Below are 21,293 nucleotides of genomic sequence, written 5' to 3'. Positions count from 1 at the left end.
GTGTACCACACCCTGGAGGAGCTGGCTGCTCACCAGCCATTTGCAGCTGTTGTGCTGGCCTGGAGGAGGGAGGTTGGTGGGGAGAGCCGGACAGTAAGACAGTGCGCACAGCATTGAGCTAAGGACTCTGGACTTAAGCCCTGGGCTCTGAGTTGATCTGACAGCTCCCTCCTGGGTGGATGTTCCTGAGGCAAGAACGCAACCTCCCTCCTCTGCCTTGTGTTCCTGGCAAGTGGGAAACCCGCTGCCCATTTCAAATGATTCAAAATGAACAAGAATACAGAGATCTGGGACACCCCTTCCCAAGGCTGAGAAGCCACTCTGGGTTCTGGTTCACTAGCAAGCCCTGTGCTGTGATGATGGCTGCTAGGAAGGCTGAAGGGCAGGCAGGGGCTTCTGAGAGCCTGTCTACTTTTGGAAGCTGTACTTCTCCAAGTACAGCTGGAAGCCTTGGGAGGAGAGGTCCTAGTGAGTTCATTTCCTGCTCCTGGTCTCGGTTTCATTTACTCTAAGAGGAGCTGGGATCTTCCTTAAGGCTTTCCAGGGTTGCATGTATAATGTATCTCATTTGCCCAGGATGAGCGTAGTCAGAAGAGCGAGGGGGCAGCTGGTGCACAGTGATTTCTGATGTGAAACGTTCCCTCACCGGATCGTCAGACTGACTCCATGGTTAATGCTAGTGTATATTTCAAATGCAAAAATGCAGTGTTTTGGTTCTTTGGTTTCAATTTTTTAAAAACTGTTTTCTTTTAAACCCGAAAAGTCTCATTTCCTGAGGTTTGCAAAGCCAAGAGTCCCCTTTACTCAGATTCCAGGAAAAAAGAATGTGTCCTACCCAGTAACAGAACTGCTAGGAACAGCTCTGAGCAACCTTCCTGCCATCTCATGGTATCATTAGCGCCCACAGTTCTTGGCAAGGTGACACTTTTCAAATGCTCCATAACAAGAAAAAAAGTCACTAGCACCCTGGCACAAAAGCAACAAGTATGGGCCCAGCTCAGTTGAAGAAGCTGAAGGGAGACGGTCGAGTCGACATGAAAGCTAAGCTCTCAGGCAAATTCCATTGTCTGAACCGTGTTACTGCTCACACTGGGCAGTGCAAAAAGGGAATGGATTTGCTAACACTTGGTCTGCTCCAAGAGGACAAGTGTGTGGGGAGTGCTCAGGAATCTGTTGCCAGGGTTGCAGGCAGCAAGTGTACCTGTCACATACTTCTTTGGGTGGGTGAACACTGATGCTGGATTTTAGACAATCAGAGTACCACCAGGTATCAACTAAGCTCAGCCAGGTGAGATTTGGGAGAGAGCTGGGCCTGTGGCAAACCTTTCAATGGTGTTAGACTTTGGCAACAAATATAGGACAGGTAGCTTAAAAATGCCACCCAGTAAGCTGCAAGAAAGGGACTATCTGGGAAGAAAATCCACAGATGAAATTTCTGGAATGGCCTAAACACATTTTTAGTGGACATCTGATATGAATTTTATAATTTGGCGTGCTTATAAACAAAAATCACTTTTATTTACTTTTGCAGGGATCAATAATTCTTTTAAATTCGCAAAAGATAGCAAAGTTTAAAAGCTGTTATTTATTTATTGCATCAAGCTCCAAAGTCTGATTTGAAACTACTGCAACCTTCAACTATGACAGATCTATTATCATGCTTACAACAAACATGATAAGGAGTAATCTAATAATTATGAGTTAGCAATAAGACTGCAGCCTACTGGTCTCAGCCATTGTAGTACTGACCCTTGCAAAGAATTGAAGCTCAAATATAATCCTAGAAACATGCACACATATTTTGAGGACAGACTTCTGTTCAGTGATACAATGCTGACAGCAGGCTTGGCTCTCCATACATCTGGATGTCCAGCACACAAATGGGAACTATATTGTCCCTCTGTGGGATTCCCAGTTGTTAACAGTAAGAATGATACAATGCATACTCCGGTAATCTTCATGGTGGGCCCAGGAATTTCATAGCAATCACTAAGCAGAACTTAAATGTTTAAAGGGCTTACTTCTGGTGGTTAGATATTTTCATTTCCTATTTTGTATTAAGCCTTCCGTGTCCAAACTTCCTCCCTTCCTGCAGCCGTGTGGGCCTCTTTAAATGTACCCAGAAATCCAGTTCCAAAGGACAGGCTTCCACAAACACAGATGTTGTTTCAGGATGATATGCAGTGAGCAGCTTCTGAGGGAGGGCCAGTAAAGCTGAACTAAATTTAGCAATGAATTTTCTATGTCTAGGGTGAGAACTTGACTGATGAGCTTACCACAGAATTAGTCCTATGCTGGGTGTGGTGGCCCATAGTAATCCCAGCAAGTCGGGAAGCAAAGGGAGGTGGATTCCAAGTTTGAGGTTAGTCTGAGCAACTCAGTAAGACCCTATCTCAAAAAACAAGGAAAGGAAAAGAATGGTGTGGTCTGGGAATGTAGCTCAGTGGTGGAGTAGAGCTCCCTGGTTCAGTCCTCAGTTAACAAAAAGGAAAAGGAAAATCATCCTAGTGAAAATTAGGTTGGCACTTGTAAATATCATTGAAATGTTTACTAGGTCAATGAAACATTCTAGCATGGCTGTTTGACCAAGTCTTCTACCAATGGTAAAAAGAGACACAAAGAAAGGGAAGAGAGGCCCTAAGAAAGGTCAAGAATGACAAAAAAGGAACAAAGGGGAAATGTCCGGAGCAGTACAACTGAAAAGAGAAACACACTAAGACATCCTTCATGCTCTACGCTGCAACATGCAGACGGGGAACTTGAGGCCACTTATGACTGAACCATTTCAGGTCCCAAAGGGTGACTTCCAGACGTGTGTTCCATTTCCGTCACCTGAAGGTCCATTTCCATAGGCAGTGGGAAGCGGGCCGAGCAGCGGTTTGACCTGAAGGAGGAATGAATGGCAGCCACGGTCCTGGGTCCTGGCTGGTCATGAAAGTAACGGTTCTGGGCAGGAGCTCTTGCCAAAAGGGCAAAGGTCTGAATTCAAACCAAAGTGCATGAAATGTAGTTGAGGTCCTTCCTGCCTATTTCCTGCAAAGCTGCAGAGGGCCACTTGCTGCATGTGCATCTCACTCCTGGTGTGCACCACACCATGCCAAGCTCACGCCTGGCTCCACCCCATGCGCCAGACACCCGCCCTGTGGCAGAGTGGAGAAAGCATATGAGTCCTTAGTGGCACCAGGCACTGGAAGGCTACAGCACCAGTCCTGGCTCTCATGCACAATGAACCCGGAGTCCCTTGGTGATGTGTCATGGGCACAGAAGAGGGACACAGGAGCCCTCGGGGCTCAGAAAAGCAAAATGCAGAGGAAACAAAATAAAACTCATTTACTTGCTGGAAAAAGACGTTTAGGAAGTGTACCAGTCTTTAAAAAGAGGCATCTTGGATGGGTTAGAAAAGCACAGGCAGCTCTGCATGGTGGAGCCCACTTATAATCCCAGCACTGAGGCAGGAGGCTCACAAAGTCAGGGCCAGGTCTGGGCAATTCAGCAAGACCCTAACTCAAAATTATAAAAGGCTTAGGGACACAGTTCAGTACAAAGGCCCAGTATGGGGTGGTTAGTCTGAGCCCAGTCCGGGGTGGGAGACAAAGCTTAGAGGTAGGACATCTACCAGTGCCAGGCCCAGACTCCACTCTCACACCACACACCTCTTCCTGGGAAGGCTGCGGCTGCTGCTGGGACAGCGTGGGGAAGCCCAGTGTGGTGACCCATGCCAGGTTCCCTTCCTCACTGTGGGCCAGCAGCTGCTGTGCTGCTTTCTGGGGCAAGTCCGTGCAGGTGGCTCCAAATCCAGTGGTCACCAGAACACAGGATGTGACACTGGCTTGGTATGACTCATGCCCTTCACCTTGGAACTGCTTCACAGAGGAAGAAAAACAAGACATTTCTATAGTTAGACGATTTCTTTACACAGAGAAAAGACATTGAAATCTGTGTGCTTTGTGAGGTGAGGGGAAAGACTGCTTTTGTTGAGTTTATAACTAGAAGCTAAACAGCTGGGTAGCAGCCACTTGTTAGAGACAAAAGATACAACTGGGCACCAGTGAGCAACAATGCCTATGCATCGTTCCCGTGGGTCACGTGGGCCAAGGGACAGGACAGAGGTGTCTGCAAGCCCTTTAAAATATCTAATTTTCTCACCACACACAACACACACCCACACCACACACACATTCTTAAAGTCCCTTGGCAAATACAGTCACTGCTTCCGCACAATGGACATACTATGTAATACAAAGAAACGAGCACTTTGGGCCAGATGGTTGAAGGACTTTAATGTGGATTGCTTTATTTCAAACAGGGATCTGTTGGAGGTGGTGAACTATCAGGAGGAAGTTCTAGAGCATGGCACGGCTGAAGGGTTGTACTCACCAGCACCTCACGTGGGACTGAAGGACAACGTGGGCCACACACGGCGGGAGGAGACCAAGCACGAGTAAAAGGCACCCGGCAGGGAGGAGCTGTGTGCTCACCTCGCTGGCAGGCCAGGGAGGTCTGGACCAGGGACACGTGGAATGGAACTAAAAGGCTCCCAGCAAACCCAGCTTCCCGCGCAGGCAGCGAAGCCCTCCTCAGGCTGCTGTGCCCTGCCTGCCGTGAGGCTGACGGTCCAGAAGGGTGGTCGAGGGTGCTGATGAGCAACACAAAAGTTTCCCCGGTTTCCTCTAGAAGGGAGGGGACCCCTCCCACAAGTTCAATCTCAGCAGTGAACTCTGAAAGCTTTGAAGCATCCTAATTGGAACACAGTAACAACAACAACGGAACAAAGACAACCAAATAACACGGAAAGTGGCCTGAACTTCAATCAATCAAATGAAAAGGCTGATTCACAAAAATAAAATGTGGTGACCAGTCCACTAACTACCCGGTTAAGGCCATGTCTCAAAGATGTTTACAGGGCGTCCGCAGACACCCAGCACAGAGCTGCTCCTGGCGACGGTGAGCGAAGAGCTGTTTTCGTCCTCACACACTGGACCGCCCCGGTGACTGCATGCCAGTGCTGAGGTGAGGCAGGACCCCAAACTGGCAAAGGACCCCAGCCCATGGTCTGCCTGACGTGGCCGGGTCTATGGGAAACAAGACTTACACTCTCAAATAATGACCCCCGAAGTCCCCCTCCTCTGTCCCTTTGCTCTGCATATTTTCTCCTAACAGGGAGGCCCAAACATGTTCCATTTCCCTCTCAGTTCTAGGCACTCTCTGGAACATCTTTGATCAACCAGGTCTTTCATTTCTTTCCAACTCCGTTGGTGACTTTCGACTTGGAATGTCGGTTTCTTCTCCTGGAAGAATGGCTTTCGTTGTTGCCCGGATGCTTGGGTGGGCTGTCTTCTGATCCTGACCAAAGGAATCAAGGGCACTGTCACCTGGGGCTGCTGGGTCTCTAGGACTCAGTCCTGTCCTCTCTGGCTTTCTTTCCCTTTCTCTGCCAGGAGCAGGCTCTTCCCTGAGACTAGCTCTCCCTCTAGTGGCCTCATTAATAAATTAAGGCCAGGACACAAACCTGGTGCTTGGGTTTTGTAAGGCCACAGCCCCACAAAACCTGGGGGGTTGCGAAGAGCTCTTACACCCACACAGGTAAGGCAGACATGGTCACGGTGACCAGGACCCTCAGTGACAGTACAAATGAGACTGAAGCGCAGAAGAGGGAAAATTAAAACTGTTAACTACCTTGCAACCTGTGAAAGGGTGGATCAGCTGACTTTCTACACCCTGAGCTGTAACACACCAGGGTTTCTAACCCTTCAGTTGGGAAGGAGTCTTAATTCTGTAAAATTCAAGCTACTGACAGAGACTGAAATCTTTATAGGTCAGGCCCCCACCGCCCACTATGGCCAATCCTGGCCAAGGTCACTCTGAGTCGCTTCTACCCTTCAATGGCACCTGTGGCCAACTGAGCCAAGCCCAAGGCTCTGGGGTTCAGGCCCAGCCCTGGGGAAAATTACCACCGAAGATAGCCATCAGAGTTCCCAGATCTGTGTGTCCACTCCAAGCACTATTTGAGTTCCATTTTTTCAGCACTCTGAAGACTTTTGTTTTCTCATTGTTTCTTTTTTACTGCTCCACATAACAAATATATCTCTACCGCTATTTAATTCTTTTCAACAGAAAACCTGGAAGTGCCAGGGTGGATCTGTGAGGAGATGGATGGCTTTCAATATGGCGGCTGGAGGTCTCTCTGCTTGCCTATGGCTGATTCACTCCTTGGTCCCAGAGAAACTGTCCCCACCCACCAGGTGGCCAGCAACTCAGCAGAGTGCCCTCGAGTGTCTTCCCCAAGGGATCTCTAGTGGGCCTGGCTCCAAAAAACTCAAGATAGCTGCTTTTTCCATAAGCCCTGGTTTCTCTAGGCAACTGTGGGGCCTGGTGTATCACTTCCACGATTCCCACCCCCAGCCCACCTCCCATCAGCACGAGGGAACTGGCGAGGAGGTACTGGCCAGTGGAACCTCCTCAGGGTCATTACTCACAAGTCTAATTCTGTCAAACAGCCAAATGGCCCTGTATCTTTCCAAAATGTTCCCTGGAGAGAGGCCAACAGGGGGCCCCTAACTATACTACTGAAATTCTCTGCTTCCTGAATAAATGCAATTCAACAGATCCGCCTCTTCTGAAAGGCGTTTCCTCCTGCTACTCAACTCTTTCTAATCATTTCCACTCTCAATGAAAGCCAAGACAGAGAATTCCAGTCAGGTGCTTGAAAGGACCAGGCCTCTTGTTGTTTCCTGCTTGGGGAAGATACGGCCTCTCTGACTAAGTGGCTTCTGTGAGCGACTCTCAGGAAGTGACAGGAGACATTTGGCAAGTAGGGCTGAGATGCTTCAAGGCCTTCATCCTCGAGAGGATAAACACTGATCCCAAATCTCCACAGGGAGCACAGGGCGCAGGGATACAGTACAGTTTTGCATGATGAACAAGACAATACCTTTTGTACCTTTCCCGTGATGCCAGGAGATGTCCGGGCTGTAGGTACCATCTTCACACTCTGAATAAGTCTAAGGAGAGAGACAGACTCAGCGGGGGCATGCGGGAGTGGCAGAGCAAAAAAGTGACCCCAGGCTGAGATCATTCTTAGTGAGTGTTCCTGTCTTCCTCAGCTAGAAAATCAGGGCTCCTGGGCCACACAGAATCAACCTTCTAGAAAGCACCTTTAGCTCTTGAAACTAAAGATATGGATAAATGATGAAAGTTATTATTTTTATTCAAAACATTGCAGTGGATGGACTGCTACAGCATTCTACCCTGTTCACATCTGTACTCTGCCCTGAGCCTGGCATCTTCTAAGAGGAGGGCAGGGTAGGAGGTTTGCCGATGGGCACCTGGGCTGGGACCCATGGAGAGGCGCAAGCACAGAGGAAGAGCCAGGGATAAGAGCCTTCCAGGGATGGTCCAGCGCATTCCCATTTTTTTTTTTTTTTAAGAACATAATTAAGATTTACATCCCTTACAAAAGAGGGATAATAATACTGATCTGCTGACCAGGCCGATCACAAGCGTGGCAGGCAAGTGACTGGGACCGAGCGGTTCAGGCCCGGAGCCCGCCCCGCACTAGGCAGGCATTTACCCACGCCGTCTCGGCCTGTCTCGTACCTTTTCTCGGTGACCATAGTGCTCTGCATACCAAACCATGCCGTACAGGCACAGGAACGTGGTGAAGGCCTGGAAGACAGAACCACGCGCGATGTGCTTGGTAAATGATCATGCACAGAAACACCCAGTTCTCAGAGCTTCCGGGTTCCCAGGGAATTCACGGGTGATGATGGCTCGGCGCATCTCTGCACGTTTCCAGGGGATGCAAACCCAAAGCGTGTGACTAGAGAGGTACTGTCGGGACATAGTTCCCAAGCAGTCTGCAAGGTCGGCAGGAGAGGACACAGGGCCTCTGTTTCTCCGTGTCCCAGCCCACCCGCTCCACTCTGCCACCATCTTGGAGGCTGTCAGGAGGACCGGAAAGAAAGTCCCATCGGGCCTAGGGCACCGTGGTCCCTGAGGGCACAGGGGACAGACATCCCAGGGACTGGTGGAGCTCAGCAGGACAGGGCTAACCTTGCTTGTCATGGCTTTTTAGTGTCAGTGGCCTCACTCTGACCCAACTCTTGTTTCTTGAGTTTTCCTTATTTATGCAGGTGGGAAAATAAAGAGTAAACAAAGGCTGTGTGGATGGAGGAGGGCAAGCCCTGGTACCCAGAGGATAGGCAGCGGTGACACCTCTGTGCCCATCTTGCCCTGCTCATCCAGCCTGCACTGTGCTCTAAATGATGTGGTTTCACTCCAGCAGAGGATCTGCTGCCAGCCCGCTGCACCACTGGGCTCCATGTGTGCGACCCAGCCAACCACGGATCCCAACCAAACATGCACAGACGGCCCACCCCCTCGCTGTCATTCCCTAAAAGTCAGTCCAGCAATGATTTGCAAATATTGTGTAAGTATTACAAGCAATTTAGAGATGACCTACAAGACCCACGTGAGTGGGGGGTTACATGTAAACCTGCCATTTTATGGGAGAACCTGGAACAATCATGGGTCTGGGTGTCCCAGGGATCCTGCAAGCAATCTCATCCCCCGGGTGCCCAGGACAACTGTGTGAGAATTCAGAACCTCCCAACATCTCAAGTCACTCAAACTGAGTAGCAAAGGATGGAGGGAGAGAGGAGAGGACAGTGAATCAGCAGGTCCTTCCTTCCTAAGCTGCACAGAAACCAGACAAATGACACCCTGTCCTGCAGCCGCAGGGCCTCGGATGTCCTGGCACTCCAAGTGCTGTGTCTCCTACCGCGTCTCCTGTGGCCACCTCTGTACTTGTCATCACCTGTTGCCTGACCAACCACGGCAACAGCAATGAAATCATGATGGCACCTTCTCTTTTGTTTCTTATTTTTAAAAATTTTAGCTTATCAGTACATGTGCGTAGTACATAATGTCTACACTCCCTGTGTAGAGTTGGTACACGGAGTGACAGCAGCTCCTTCTGTTCACCCTGGACCCCCTCCTTCCCCCATCTCATCTCGTTCCCCTATGAGGGGCCTTCTCTTCTTGAGGGAATACTTTCTGTTCTCCCCAAGAATCCTACCATCAGAAGAAAAAGGTCCCCTCTAAGATCATTCCGCCTGCCTCCTGAGGCAGAGGCTGAAGCCTCGAGACGTAAGTGGGCTTCTAGGGATGCACAGCGGGTGTGTGGCAAAACAGGACCGGGACACTGGTCCCTCAACATCCTGGATCGTAGCTTTGGGAACGGCTACCGTATAAACAAACACTGATTTTAAGTCTACGCATCTTTAGACCTCTATCTACCCATCCAACTCATCCATCCCAGAGAAGGAGAAGCATCAGTAGAATAGCCAACGCCAGCTGTGTTCACACTGCAGAGTCGGGCATGCGGGCAGACAGGAAGGGGCGGTGGGCCCGGGATTCTCCGCACTGCAGGGCAGGTCCAGTCCAGCCCAGCTCCTTAGGTCAGCAGCGTCTGCTAAGGGTCTGCCAGGTGCACGGTCTCTCCAAACTCGGCTCTCTCTTTCTCAGTACTGGAATTGAACCCTCAGCCTTCACAGTGAGCTACACCCCAGCACTTCATGGTAAGACAGGGGTCACTGAATCCCTACATTGCCCAGCTGGGTTCAATCCTCCTGCCTCAGCCTTCCAGAGTTCTGGGATTACAGGGTGTGCTGCCACCCTGCTTGGCTAACAGTCTCCTGTAAGTTCCAAAAGACAAAGTGCTCCAGTGGCCTCCCCCCCAGGAGAAACACGATCACCAGCTCACTTTATGTTCAATCTACAGGCAGACTGACACACATTACAGACAAGGGTTTTCTTTCTTTTTTAAAAAAAGAGGCACATATTCACCTATTCAAAAAAAAAATATATATATATATATAAAACACAAAAATTACATACATTAAACATAAAGTGCAAATGACAGCTAACCTTTAGCATATCTAAATACTTGCCCAGATTTCTTATAGACCCCAGTAGTGTTGCTATTAGTGGCAAAAAATAGAGAAGATACAGTCTGTAAGCCTATGTATGTTAGGGCCTTTAAAAAGGGGCTAACACGTTGTGCTGGGCTTCGCGTACGTGTGTGTGTGTGTGTGTGTGTGTGTGTGTGTGTGTGTGAGAGAGAGAGAGAGAGAGAGAGAGAGAGACAGAGAGAGAGAGAGACAGAGAGAGAGAGACAGAGAGAGAGAGACAGAGAGAGAGAGACAGAGAACAAGACAGCAAGAGAGAGAGCGTGAGAGACAGACACACACAGATAGATGTTCCCTACCCAAACCAGGCCCAGCTGTGGGAGGCAAACCACTCCACTCGCCTGTCATCATAACTTCTGGCCACCAGAGGGCAATGCACAAGGCTCATCCCTTCCCAGGTCCAGGCTTGGGAAGACAGGAGCTCAGCAGCAGGACTCCCTCCAGCCACACAGCTGGCTTCGCAGAGGGGCTGGGCAAACACCAGCACAGAGTGTAGTTAGGGACAGGTGCTTATCATCGTGCCTGGCACACACGCCACATCCACCACTCTGCCTGGGTGCAGGAGGCCCTTTTATCATGGTCCTGGGAGATAAAAGCTTGTAATTTACAGGTTGGTAATCACACTTGTGAAATCCAGGCATGTATCACTGAAAATGCAAGGCACAGGCTTAGGACAGCTACTGTACTGTGTTTAAGGGAGGTGGTGGGAGGAGAACAGGAAACTGGGATGGCAGCTGGGCAGTCTGTGACCCAGGTGTGGGGGCCACCACCCTGAAAACCTTGCTTGGCTTTCTCTGGGTGGCAGTGAGCACTGAAATGTGTGATGCCTGAGCAGACAGCCATGTGAAGCTGCCAGGGGCCTCTGCTTCCACATCCATCTGTGAGCTGGTGGGAGGCCAGGTCTTGTTTCTATTCTTCACTGCTAAATGTCCAAGAGGGACTGCTGTAGTTTGGATCCTGAATACTCCTGAGGCCTGTGTTACAACTTTAAGCCCCAGCTTGGTAACTGCTGAGAGGTGGCAGAACCTTTACGAACAGGGCCTAGAATAGGCCATTGTGTATGCCAGTTATCTCAGCCCTCTGGGAGGCTGAGGCAGGAGGATCTCAAGTTTGAGCAAAGCCTGGACAACTGAAGAGACCCTGTCTTAAAAATAAAATGTGTTTGGGATACAGCTCAGTGTGAAGGCCCTAACTGTAATTTCTTATATTTAAAAAAAAAGATGGGGAACCTCGTGGGAGGCCCTCCTCGATAACAGTTCCTTCCCCTTTCTCAGTGAGCAGGTCTGTTCTGCCACAGGCTCTGGTATGATGCGCTGATTCATGCCAGGCCCAAAGCCACAGATAAATAACCTCTTCTCTATATACCGGCAATCTCAGGTATTTTAAGCAACTCAAACCTGATCCTTCCTCTGCACGTCGATGCCTCTGCCTTGGTCCCACCTCAGCCATTTCTCCCTAGGGCCCCACAACACCCCGTGACTCCACCCTATCCCCACCCATCTTCCTCCTGGCCCCCTACCCAGCATGTGTTTCTCTGGGACACAGCTCAGACCAGGCAATCTTTCCTTGCAAACCTTTGGGTTCCAAAATCAGCCATGTAACAGCCCTTCCTGTCTTCAACCTCGCCTTCCTGACTCTTGCTCCCCACACAGGCCATCGTGCTCTTGAGCTGCAGAGCCCTGTCACCACCTCATGGCTTCCTACAGGGGGCCTCTCAGCCGCCAGGACAGCTTAGTCCCGCCTCTGATCCAGCCTGCTACTCACTCACCACAGAGCCCTGTACGCAGACAGCGGGGCAAAGGACGAAACCTTCTCCCTGAGAACGAGAAGTGCCACAAGGAGGAGGGGACAGGCACAAACTAAATAAACTCCCTGGTCCTGGGCCCAGCGTAGGAGAATTACATGCCACATGCAGCCAGGAGGCCCGGTATGCGGGCTGGGTGAGGAAGGGCCTGTCATGCCCCTGCGTCCCACCAGCCTTGCCCTCTGTGGGACTTATGGCTCTCTGGTGCCAGGAGAGGACAGAAGCCAACTCTGCCCATGGAGTTAGGCCAGAGTCCAGTCCAGACCCAGCCACCCGCTAGAGAGAAATCTGAGGAGAGCAAGGGAAATCTCCATGTAGGACAGGACAGTCACGTCCAAGGGACTCCTCACAGCTTCCTCACACACCTGTGGGGGACACAGCTGTGAGCTCCACATCTGTGCTGTAACTGCAAACCAGATCAGTGTTCCCTGCCCAAGAAGAAACTGGCTCAAGGTGCCCTGGAATAGGGAGGATTCTAACAACCCAAAAATAGACAGCAGGAAGGGCATGAAAGATAATCTTAAAAATAAATTCCAGTCTGGCCACAAAGAAGGACCTGAATCTGACCATGCATCTAAATCCAATGACTCTTTATAGGAAATACAGGAAAGAGACAAATATGCCCAATTCCAGGACACAGGAAAACCGATTGTCAGAAAATTTATAGGATGAAGAACTGATTTCTTCACACATAGGCTGCAGAGGAAACACAGCTAGAGATGATGGGAAAACTTACTAAACAAAGGAGACTCAGAAAGCACCAGCTATGAGGGATGAGTAGCCTGGTGACTCTAATAAATCTGTAAAACATGAACTCTAACGGAAAGTTAGTAATTGCAAAATGGACGCATAGTTGATAGTATCAATAGTGCCAATTCTTTGTCAAATGTGAACGGAGTGGTGGCTGCATTAAAAGAAACAGAAAGAGCATTCCTGTCTGCTTCTGGATCCGTTCTTAGCTGTTAAAGGTAGGTCTGCCCTGGAGTTTAGGGATGGGGTCAGTGGGGAAGGGATGAGGAAGACCAACAGCAGGCTGCTCACTGCAGAAACTGGGTGACAGTAAACAGGGCTAACTCGATTTCCCTGCGGACCAATGTATTAAGAACCTTAAGCCTAAATATAAAATAAGAATTTTGTCTCAAGCAGTAATGTAATGTCCATGCCGAGAAGAGCTAGTGTCATTGTAAGCGTGAAGGAGAAAGGAAGGGACAGTGAGGTGGGAGCCCCCAGCCCAGTCCCTGCTGCAGAGCTCGGCTCACCCAGGCTGAGGTCAGCAAATGAGCCCGCAGGACCGAAATCCCAAACCCACCTTTGGAAACGCCTTACGCTGCCTATCAATGTCATTTTGCACATAAACCCATGTATGGTGATGTGAGTGTTAAAATGTGTAAGGAGCCAGGCATGGCCTTGCTTGTCTGTAATCCTAGCACTTTGGGAGGCTGAGGCAGGGGACTGTAAGTCCAAGCACAAACTGGACAATTCAGTAAATTAGTGAGATCAGGTCTCAAGATAAAAGAAGGGCTGAGGATATGGCTCAGTGTGGGCCCTGGGTTCAGTCTCCAGCACTGCAAAAAGAGAAAGGCATGACGATGAGAAGAAGGAAAGGTCACAGTCCTTTGTCCTTGTTTCTTTACGGCTGTCCTTAAAACGCTCAGCACGTGTAGACAAACTCCTGTAGATGAAATAAGTGTGCAGGGTGCACCTGCCTCTGCCACCTGTCAAAGTGACCTGGTTCAGGTGCTGCGAGGCCATCTGTGCGTTGTTCTTGACCTGCAGACTGATGCCACTCTTGGGTGGTGATAAGAAGGTCTTTCTAGGGCTGCGGATTTAGCTCAGCGGCATAAGTGCCTGCCTGGCAAGCCCAAGGTGTGAGTTCGAGTCTCTGTACCACCAAAAAAAAAAAAAAGAAAGAAAGTCTTTCTACGCACATCTAAGGAAAGTTGGCACACAAGTGTGATTCTTTTTTCTTTGCTTTCTGTTCTTTTTAGCAGACATCACAGGAGTTCAGCTAACATTTTTGGGTCCACAAGTAAAGACTTACCACACAAAGAAGCCAAAGCATGACATAGAGTATCTGGGTCTTAGAGAAGAGATCTTGTCCAAATTTTATGCAAACGATAGCTTCCAGAAATCCAATGGCCCTAAGAGAAATCAAGAGGTTAAATATTAATGATTCCATCTTACTAGAGCATATGCACTATCAGAAATATGCATGACTGAATAAAAAAGATACAGTCACAGGCTCCTGCTCCAGACACTGGTAGCAGGTATCCTAGAAAATGATGCTATTTTAGACGCAGGCGTTTTCTTTAGAAACAGTATTTTTTTTCCCTCTTCCTTCCTCCCAAGATCTTGACCCACAGGTGTGAAGTGTTGGAAGGTCCTGGAATCAAGTAACTCAAAGCCTCTCTTAGCATGAGGGTGGACCCTCAGGTGCACGGCAGGGCACTGTGAGGCGCAGGGAGCCACTGCCTTCACGAGGTGACTCACTGCTTGGGTCACCACACACTCTAGCTGCTGGGGCTTCTGGTCAACACCCCTAGCTGTTTTTCTTATTTTGAGATAGGGCCTAGCACTAGGCTTGAACTTGGGATCTTTCTGACTGTACCTTCCGGAGTGCTAGGATCACAGGCATGTGCCAGTATGTCCAGCTTAAACACTCTTTTTTTAATTTAAAAGAGAATAAAACAAAACAAAATGAAATGAAACAGAACAGAACAAAGAAAATCAGAACAGAACAATGCAAGCAACACAGGACATCAAAACAAGACAACAGGATATCCATAGTGGCTACCAGGTCTCTTGTTGTCTTTGAAGTAGTTGTCCATACCTTCACACATAACAATATCAAACATAAACAAAATAGTATAAAACCCAATCAAAAGAATGAAAGCACTACAGGACTTCAAATCCAGATAACAGGAAATGAACAATGGCTGCTATAATATCACATTTTCCTCGAAAAAGTTGTCCATACCATCACATGTAATAAAATCAAATAAAACACAACAGGATAGAACCAATCAAAAGAACAAAACCATGACAAGACTTCAGAACAATATGATAGGAAATCAGCAATGGCTACCATGTCTTGTTTTCTTCAAAATAGCCGTTCCTACCATCACACATAATAAAATCAAACAAAACAGAATAAAACCAATTAAACAAATGAAAGTGTTGTAAGACTTCAATAACGGTATAATACAAAACCAACCATGATTACTGTAATATATCCCTTTATGTTCCAAATAGCTGCCCGTATCATCAGACACAGTAAATCTGACAAAACATAAACCTAACAAAATTGTGAATACAAGAGCTCAAGACAATAAGAAACTAACAGTAGTTACCACCTTCCCCTCCCAGGCGCTTCTCCCTTATCACTTTGACAGAATCTACTGTGCTTTTGAGTCCCATTAACTCCTGTTCTCTATGCTAAGGTTCACTCTTTTTGCCCATGAACATGATATCTCCAGTTGCATCCATTTACCTACAAGAGCCTTGAGACTATTCTACTTTATAGCTGGGTAGCTTTCCACTGTATGAAAATGCTGTTTCTTATCTATCCTGTGGTTGCTGGGCAAGTTACCCTGGCTTTTTTTCTGGTCTCCTGTCACATGAAACAACTGTTTTCTCTCCTTTGATTTTCAGTCTATTTTGAGTTAAATGTTTCTTATATACAAGATGTTGATGGATCTTGTTTCTTGATCCACTCTGTGCTTACTGCTGACCTGAGGCCATCTACAGTCATGGTTACAACCAGCACACATGGGTTTGTCTCTGCCATGCGATCCTCCTGCTGTTGGCCCTCCACTTTTCCCCTTCACTCAATTGCCTGTTTGGCGATCCTCCTCTGCTTTCCTCTAACCACGGTCATCTCTCTCTCTCTCTAGAATATCTTTTAGCACTCTCTGTAGGGTTAGTTTGGTGGTCATGAATTCCTTCAGTTGTTCCTTACCATGTAAGTATCTTATTTTTCCATCAATTTTGATAGTTTTGCAGAGTACATCAATCTGGTTTGGAAGTTGTTTTCTTTTAGGATTTAAAAAGTTCACTCCAAATTCCTGACTTGATCGTTTGTGTTGATAAGTCTGCTGTGATTCTGACTGGTTTTCCTTTATAATAAGGTAATCTGTTTCTTTTCTCCAACACCTTTTAATATTCTGTTCTTGTGCTGAATTTCTAGGATCTTGATTATTATATGTCTGGGTGTAGATTTACTTTGGTGATGGCTAGTTGGAGTTTATATGCCTCACTTACCTGCATACCAGATCCTTTTCCTGTTTGGCAAGTTTTCTGCTGTTACTTCTGTAAATAGCGTTTTAATTTCATTTGTGTTGACCCCTGCTTCTTCATTGATACTTATCACTCTTACATTTTTTTTTTTTGCATTGTCTTGCAGCCATTGTATGATTTCATGATTCCTTGTTTTTCAGAGATCTTTCATGATCCCTAGCTGCAATCCTGTCTTCAAGGTCTGAAAGTCTATCTCCAGTCTCTTCCAAGTGGTTTTGCCACTTTTTAATTTTCTGGATATCTTTTTGAATCTGTTTCATGCATTACAATTCCTTTCTACATTGTTCATTCAAGGTTTCTATCATTTTCCTATGCTCGTCCTCCTTTTTAATCTGTCTTCTTTAGATATGCTGAGCAGTTCTTTTATTATGCTTGTGATTTCTTTTACCTGAGACATTATTTCTGATTTGACTGCTTTTACAATCTCATGAAGCTGTTTCCTTACTTCAGTTGCTGTCCTCTCAGAGGTTTCAGATGTGTGACGACTTCCATTTTCTTCCATGACTGTATCTCCCAGACTTGTTCTCTGTGGACTAGAGGTCTGAGATTCCCATTTGCTCCTCTGTCTTGACATTCTCCTGGGTTCCTCCCAACAAGCTGGTTGTGGGGTCCTAGGCCCTTTTCACTTTGCCAGCCTCTCCGTAGTATAGGGGAATGGGACAGACACCTGGGTTCCTCTGACCCCAGGTTTACAGGGAGGTAGCAGGGTGTGGATTGGGCTTCTCCAGACCCATGCAACTACACCGGGCCTTCCAGATGGAGGTGGGGCTGCTTCTCTCAGCCTGTGTGTCTGCACTGGGACTCCTGTGATGGTGGCAGGCACACAGGAGTATGTTTGTCTGATTCTCCTGATGGGTGATGGCTGCCCAAAGAAAGCAAGCTTTCTGGTGGCGGAGGCCAGCAGATGGAGACAGATCTGCTGCCTTTCCCACGCTGGCTGCCCACAAGCAGCAGCCTCCTGGTCCATCCTTTGTTTTTTTACTGACAATGTAAATTTTTATCTTTCTTCTGTAAGCAGTTTTGCTAAATGCAAAAATGCTAACATCCCTACCTTCATGTTTTCGCCTTTAATTAAAACACGCCGCCTTTGTTAAGGTTCAGGGGTTGAAGGTAAGAATGGCTGGGATAAGGATTATTGAGTTAGCTGAAGTATAGATTTCAGATGATTCCACTGTTAAGTGTTCTTGCTTGAGACAGAACCTGGACAGACGGGCTGGCAGGCTCACATAGGAGTTCTCTACAAGGTGAGTGGGCCCTAGAAGGTGTGTGTGTTCCCTGGCAGACACAAGAGCCACTGCCATCACTAGACGTGTGGCTGGCTCTGAACAACTGCCTGCCTGGAACTGGAGCTGCTCTCATAAAATGGGAAAACTACCAGAAGTCTGTTTTTGAGACTTGCAACTACCTTTTCCACTATCCCCAACTAAGCAAGGTTTAAAAATAGACGGCTTGAATCTTTAAAGACCACTGTGCCTTTGTTTTACAACAAAGCCTGTCATGTGTGAGAAAGCATTGTTTTAGCTGAAGGATGCACACGGTAGTCGGACTCCAGCTGGCCTTTAGACTCTGTGACTTAAGCATGCAGTGATGGGAACTCCCTCTGGCCAGAAGTCCTGAAGAATCCTCATGATGGTGTCCTGAGTGTAGGACACGGCCTGGCTATCTACCCTTAGGCTGAGCGGAATGTCCTGAGTTTATTAGGAAAGATTTCTAGACATTCAGCTAGATTTGGGTTACTTTTCAGAAAGCACAGTGACCATGCATGGTGCTGCATGCTTGTAATCCCAGCATTTGAGAGGCTGAGGCAGAAGGATCGCCATGAGTTCAAAGCCAGCCTGGGCTACATAAGCAAGTTCAAGGCCAGCTTGAATTACACAGTGAAACCTTGTCTTCAAAAAACAAGACAAGACAAGACAAAACAAAACAAAACAAAACAAAAGGATCAGTGACCAGTAGATTAGAACTGCCAAGGGCCACAGTTTCCACAGTGTCCCAGTATATACACACAACTCCTATGAAACAACACCTTCACAAAACAATTTCTATCTTTTATTGAATACAACTTATGGGAGGCCATTGTTTTTACTAAGCTTTGATCTCTGGCCCCAAGAAATCTGGTTACACATCAAAATGGAGTCACTCATGCAAAGTCCCACATCTACTGCCAGGCTGTTCTTGTGACTTGAGAAATTAGCATTAGATAACAGCGAAATTTCTCCAACAGGCCAGACTCAGGTGACATAAGGATGAGCGTCCTCTGCCTCCTCTTACACAAAGGCAACCAGATGTCAACCAATCAGACATTTTTCTATGACTCCGCCCCTGTCCCAGACTGACAAGGAAAGCAACTTTAAAATGACCAAGTCACTTTCTCTTCTAAGATTTCTTCTGCCCTTTTCTGTCTGTAAAACCAACCTCTGCTTAACTCAGTGGAACACTTAAATTCTGTTCTATAAAGCGAAACGTTGTCTGATTCCAGAATTGATAAAGCCAATTAAGATCTTTAACTAGACTGTTAACTTTGTCCTTTGAGACTCTGCTCTGGTATGCTTCTATTCTATTTTAAACCCCTGATCAGGACTTACTCAACTGACCTCACAACCTGAAGTCTCCTCTAAAAAGTTTGAGTCAGCAACCTTAGGCTCTGGCCTGCTGCTTGGTGATGAAGAGTCTCAGCTTGGCTGTGGCCCACACATGTGGACAGAGCTCAGGGGAGAGGTGACAGTTGAGCAAGATCAGGAGGTGAGGGAGCCAGCTACGGGTGGATGGGGTCAGGAATGAGGAGGAGGAGGCTGAGCTGGAGTTGAATCTGGGTCTAGAGGGCCACCCCAGGGCTTGGCTTGTACTCTGAGGGAGAACTGTAGAGGGTTTGGTGCTTAGGTTTCACAACAGGATTTACATGTACACAGGTGCCTTCTGAGCTGAACACTGCTGTGAGAAGGTGAGAGAGAATGGAGGCCACTGGACAGGAGCCACTGCAGTGGACAGAAGCTGTAGGAATTGGGTGCACTGAAACCCAACAGTCCTAGGGAGCCCACCAGCCACCAACCAGCTCTATCAGCCACTAGAGGGGGTACTGACCGAGGGCAGCTGGGCCCAAGTGGGGTCCAAGGCCTGGCACAGGGGAGGCTGCACCAGACCTGCTACCTGAGAACCTGTCCAGCACCCACCACATGTGCTATGACACACTACTCAGCTCAAATTTAAAAATCTGCAGTTTTTCCCGGGTTGCTGACGTGGCCAAACTCATCTGGTGAGGGCAGCCAGCACCCCTCTCACTTTGATGCCACCGTCCCTTATGTCAGTGAGCAAGGGTTAAAGGTAAAGAAATGCTGGGCTGCCTGAGGAGCTGCTCACCGGGCACTGGAGACCCTGACCTGCACGGTCAGCTGACCTGCACGCTCTCACTCCACCTTTCTTTGTAGCCAACTCCACAGGGTAGAAAAACGACGCTTCAAACAGAGCCAAGGGTGAGGAGCTCCTCAGCAAGCAGACCAAGACAGCAGGCAGGGGCATGATGGGAACCGCACCCCGAAAGTCGTATGACAGCAAGGTGCACAGCCAACCCTGAGCAGCAAAGGAATGGCGTTCAGTTTGGGAGCAAAGCCTGCCTCTGAGTTCCGAGGAAGCTACGGCAATGCCATGGCCACAGTGCTGCCTGTCTGAGTCTCAGTGTCCCTCAAAGTCTGTGTAACAGGTGGGGGAGCCACTTTCCAGCCAGGCAAGAGCCGGTCTCCAAAAGCGGAACTGGGGTGTGCGCCCATGAAGTCCAACCCCCCGTGATACACAGGGAGCTGGGCAGCGTCCCTGAAGCTGCGGCACCTTTTGGAGGCAGTGAGAGCTGTGCTCCCGACTTCCAGGGCACCCTGGAGCTGGAGGGAGGCAGCAGAGCCCCCTGGTGCTGCCCAGAGTTTATATATCTATTGGAGGATGGGTCAGGATGTCACTAGAGGGAAGGGAATTGGCTGCTCAAAGTCTGGGTGACACTGGCAGAGGCTTTGAGATGTCATGGGGGTGTGGTGGAGCCAGGGACTAGAAAGCAGCAGAAAGAAGAGAGACAGGGCAAATGATCTGAAGAGGAAGGGTCACTCGCAAGGTGCTGCACAAGGGCACTGCTGGAACCTGCTCAAGTGTGAGCACAGCGCTGTAGGCTCGTGGTGACCTGGCAGGCAAGGCTGCGCCAGGGCTCGGAGCCAAAGGCAGAGCAGAGGGTGGCATGGTCGCTGGGGCGGGCAGCTCTGACAGCCGGTGGGATCAGTCCTCCCAGAAGGCCGCGCCCTTTCCCTGAGGCCATGACTTGTCCCTCTATCTGAGTCACCTTCCAGAGTTAGGTGACAAAACAGTTCTCTGTTACAAGGTCTAACACCCTCTTTTTGAGGCCTGGACAATTATAATCAAGGGGAAAAAGACAAATATGGAGTTGTGTCTAGGGGACCTGTTCTCCCCAGCTCTCACTGAGCTGAGGGGTGTAACAGGTTCCCAACAGACGGGCTAACTCCACAATCCTGCTTTCTCTCTGGTAGGCTTTCTATTTCCCAGCTGGACGCAGTGTGTTAAACACAAAAATGCTACACTGGTGACACATGCCTGTCATCTGGGAGGCTGAGGCAGGAGGACTGTAAGTTGTAGCCCAGCCTGGCCACTTAGTATGAGAGGTTTAATGGCTCAGACCTGCATCGCAACTATGGACATGGTTAAATCCATAGTTAGTTAAATAAGTAATTCATACAAACATTTGTGGGTGTAATATTTTTAGAAGAGAAAGTGCTCCATCAGGAGAAACAGAGGTGGAGTGGTGGGAACCAATCCTCTAGCAGCTGGCCCTGTCTGGCCTCCTCCCCGCTCTCAGAAGACAAACTGTCACTATATACAGGACCCTTCAACTGCTCTCCTATGGCCACCCTTGGCTAAGCCTAGGGCCACCCCTAGCATAGTAAAAGCTTCCCTTAAGCTGCTGCCACTTAAAGGAAATCAGCAGCTTTGATAGGAAAGGAGGGATGGGGCAGATGAGAGATGGGGAGACACAACGGGAAGAGGCTGAAGAGTCTGGCTGCCATCGTACCTTCCCCAGGTGGCTGGCACATTTGACTGCTCAAGAGGGTGGCCCTGGCCAGAGATCACACACACATGCTAGTCCCCATGTGATTCATGAAGGGGGATTTGTTCTCTGTCAGCAGGGCCTGCTGGTTCTCCCAAGATTCATTAATCTTGAGGTCACTGTTCTA

The 21,293-nt window shown here is 48.5% G+C and overlaps 1 protein-coding gene across 2 annotated transcripts in view; it reads right to left on the bottom strand.

Annotated features, from left to right (window-relative positions):
* Window positions 1–4,254: 4,254 nt before the first annotated feature.
* Window positions 4,255–21,293, bottom strand: part of Ptdss1 (phosphatidylserine synthase 1) — a 61,051-nt gene continuing 44,012 nt past the window's right edge. Inside the window, exons 10-13 of one of the 2 annotated variants that reach the window (XM_063257590.1) lie at window positions 13,814–13,913; window positions 7,597–7,665; window positions 6,941–7,001; window positions 4,255–5,343 (exon numbers count right to left, since the gene is read on the bottom strand). In XM_063257590.1, coding sequence (XP_063113660.1) covers window positions 5,234–5,343; window positions 6,941–7,001; window positions 7,597–7,665; window positions 13,814–13,913 — 340 coding nt within the window. In that variant the 3' untranslated portion in view covers window positions 4,255–5,233. Of the gene's footprint in view, window positions 5,344–6,931; window positions 7,002–7,596; window positions 7,666–13,813; window positions 13,914–21,293 lie in introns of both variants that reach the window. The other variant, XM_063257589.1, reaches the window with a different exon arrangement.

This window comes from Cavia porcellus, unplaced genomic scaffold, assembly GCF_034190915.1.
Source record: "Cavia porcellus strain 051 isolate PalLab524CR breed Dunkin Hartley unplaced genomic scaffold, mCavPor4.1 scaffold_10, whole genome shotgun sequence".
Classification (NCBI taxonomy): domain Eukaryota; kingdom Metazoa; phylum Chordata; class Mammalia; order Rodentia; family Caviidae; genus Cavia; species Cavia porcellus.
This window is presented reverse-complemented; position numbering and strand designations above follow the sequence as displayed.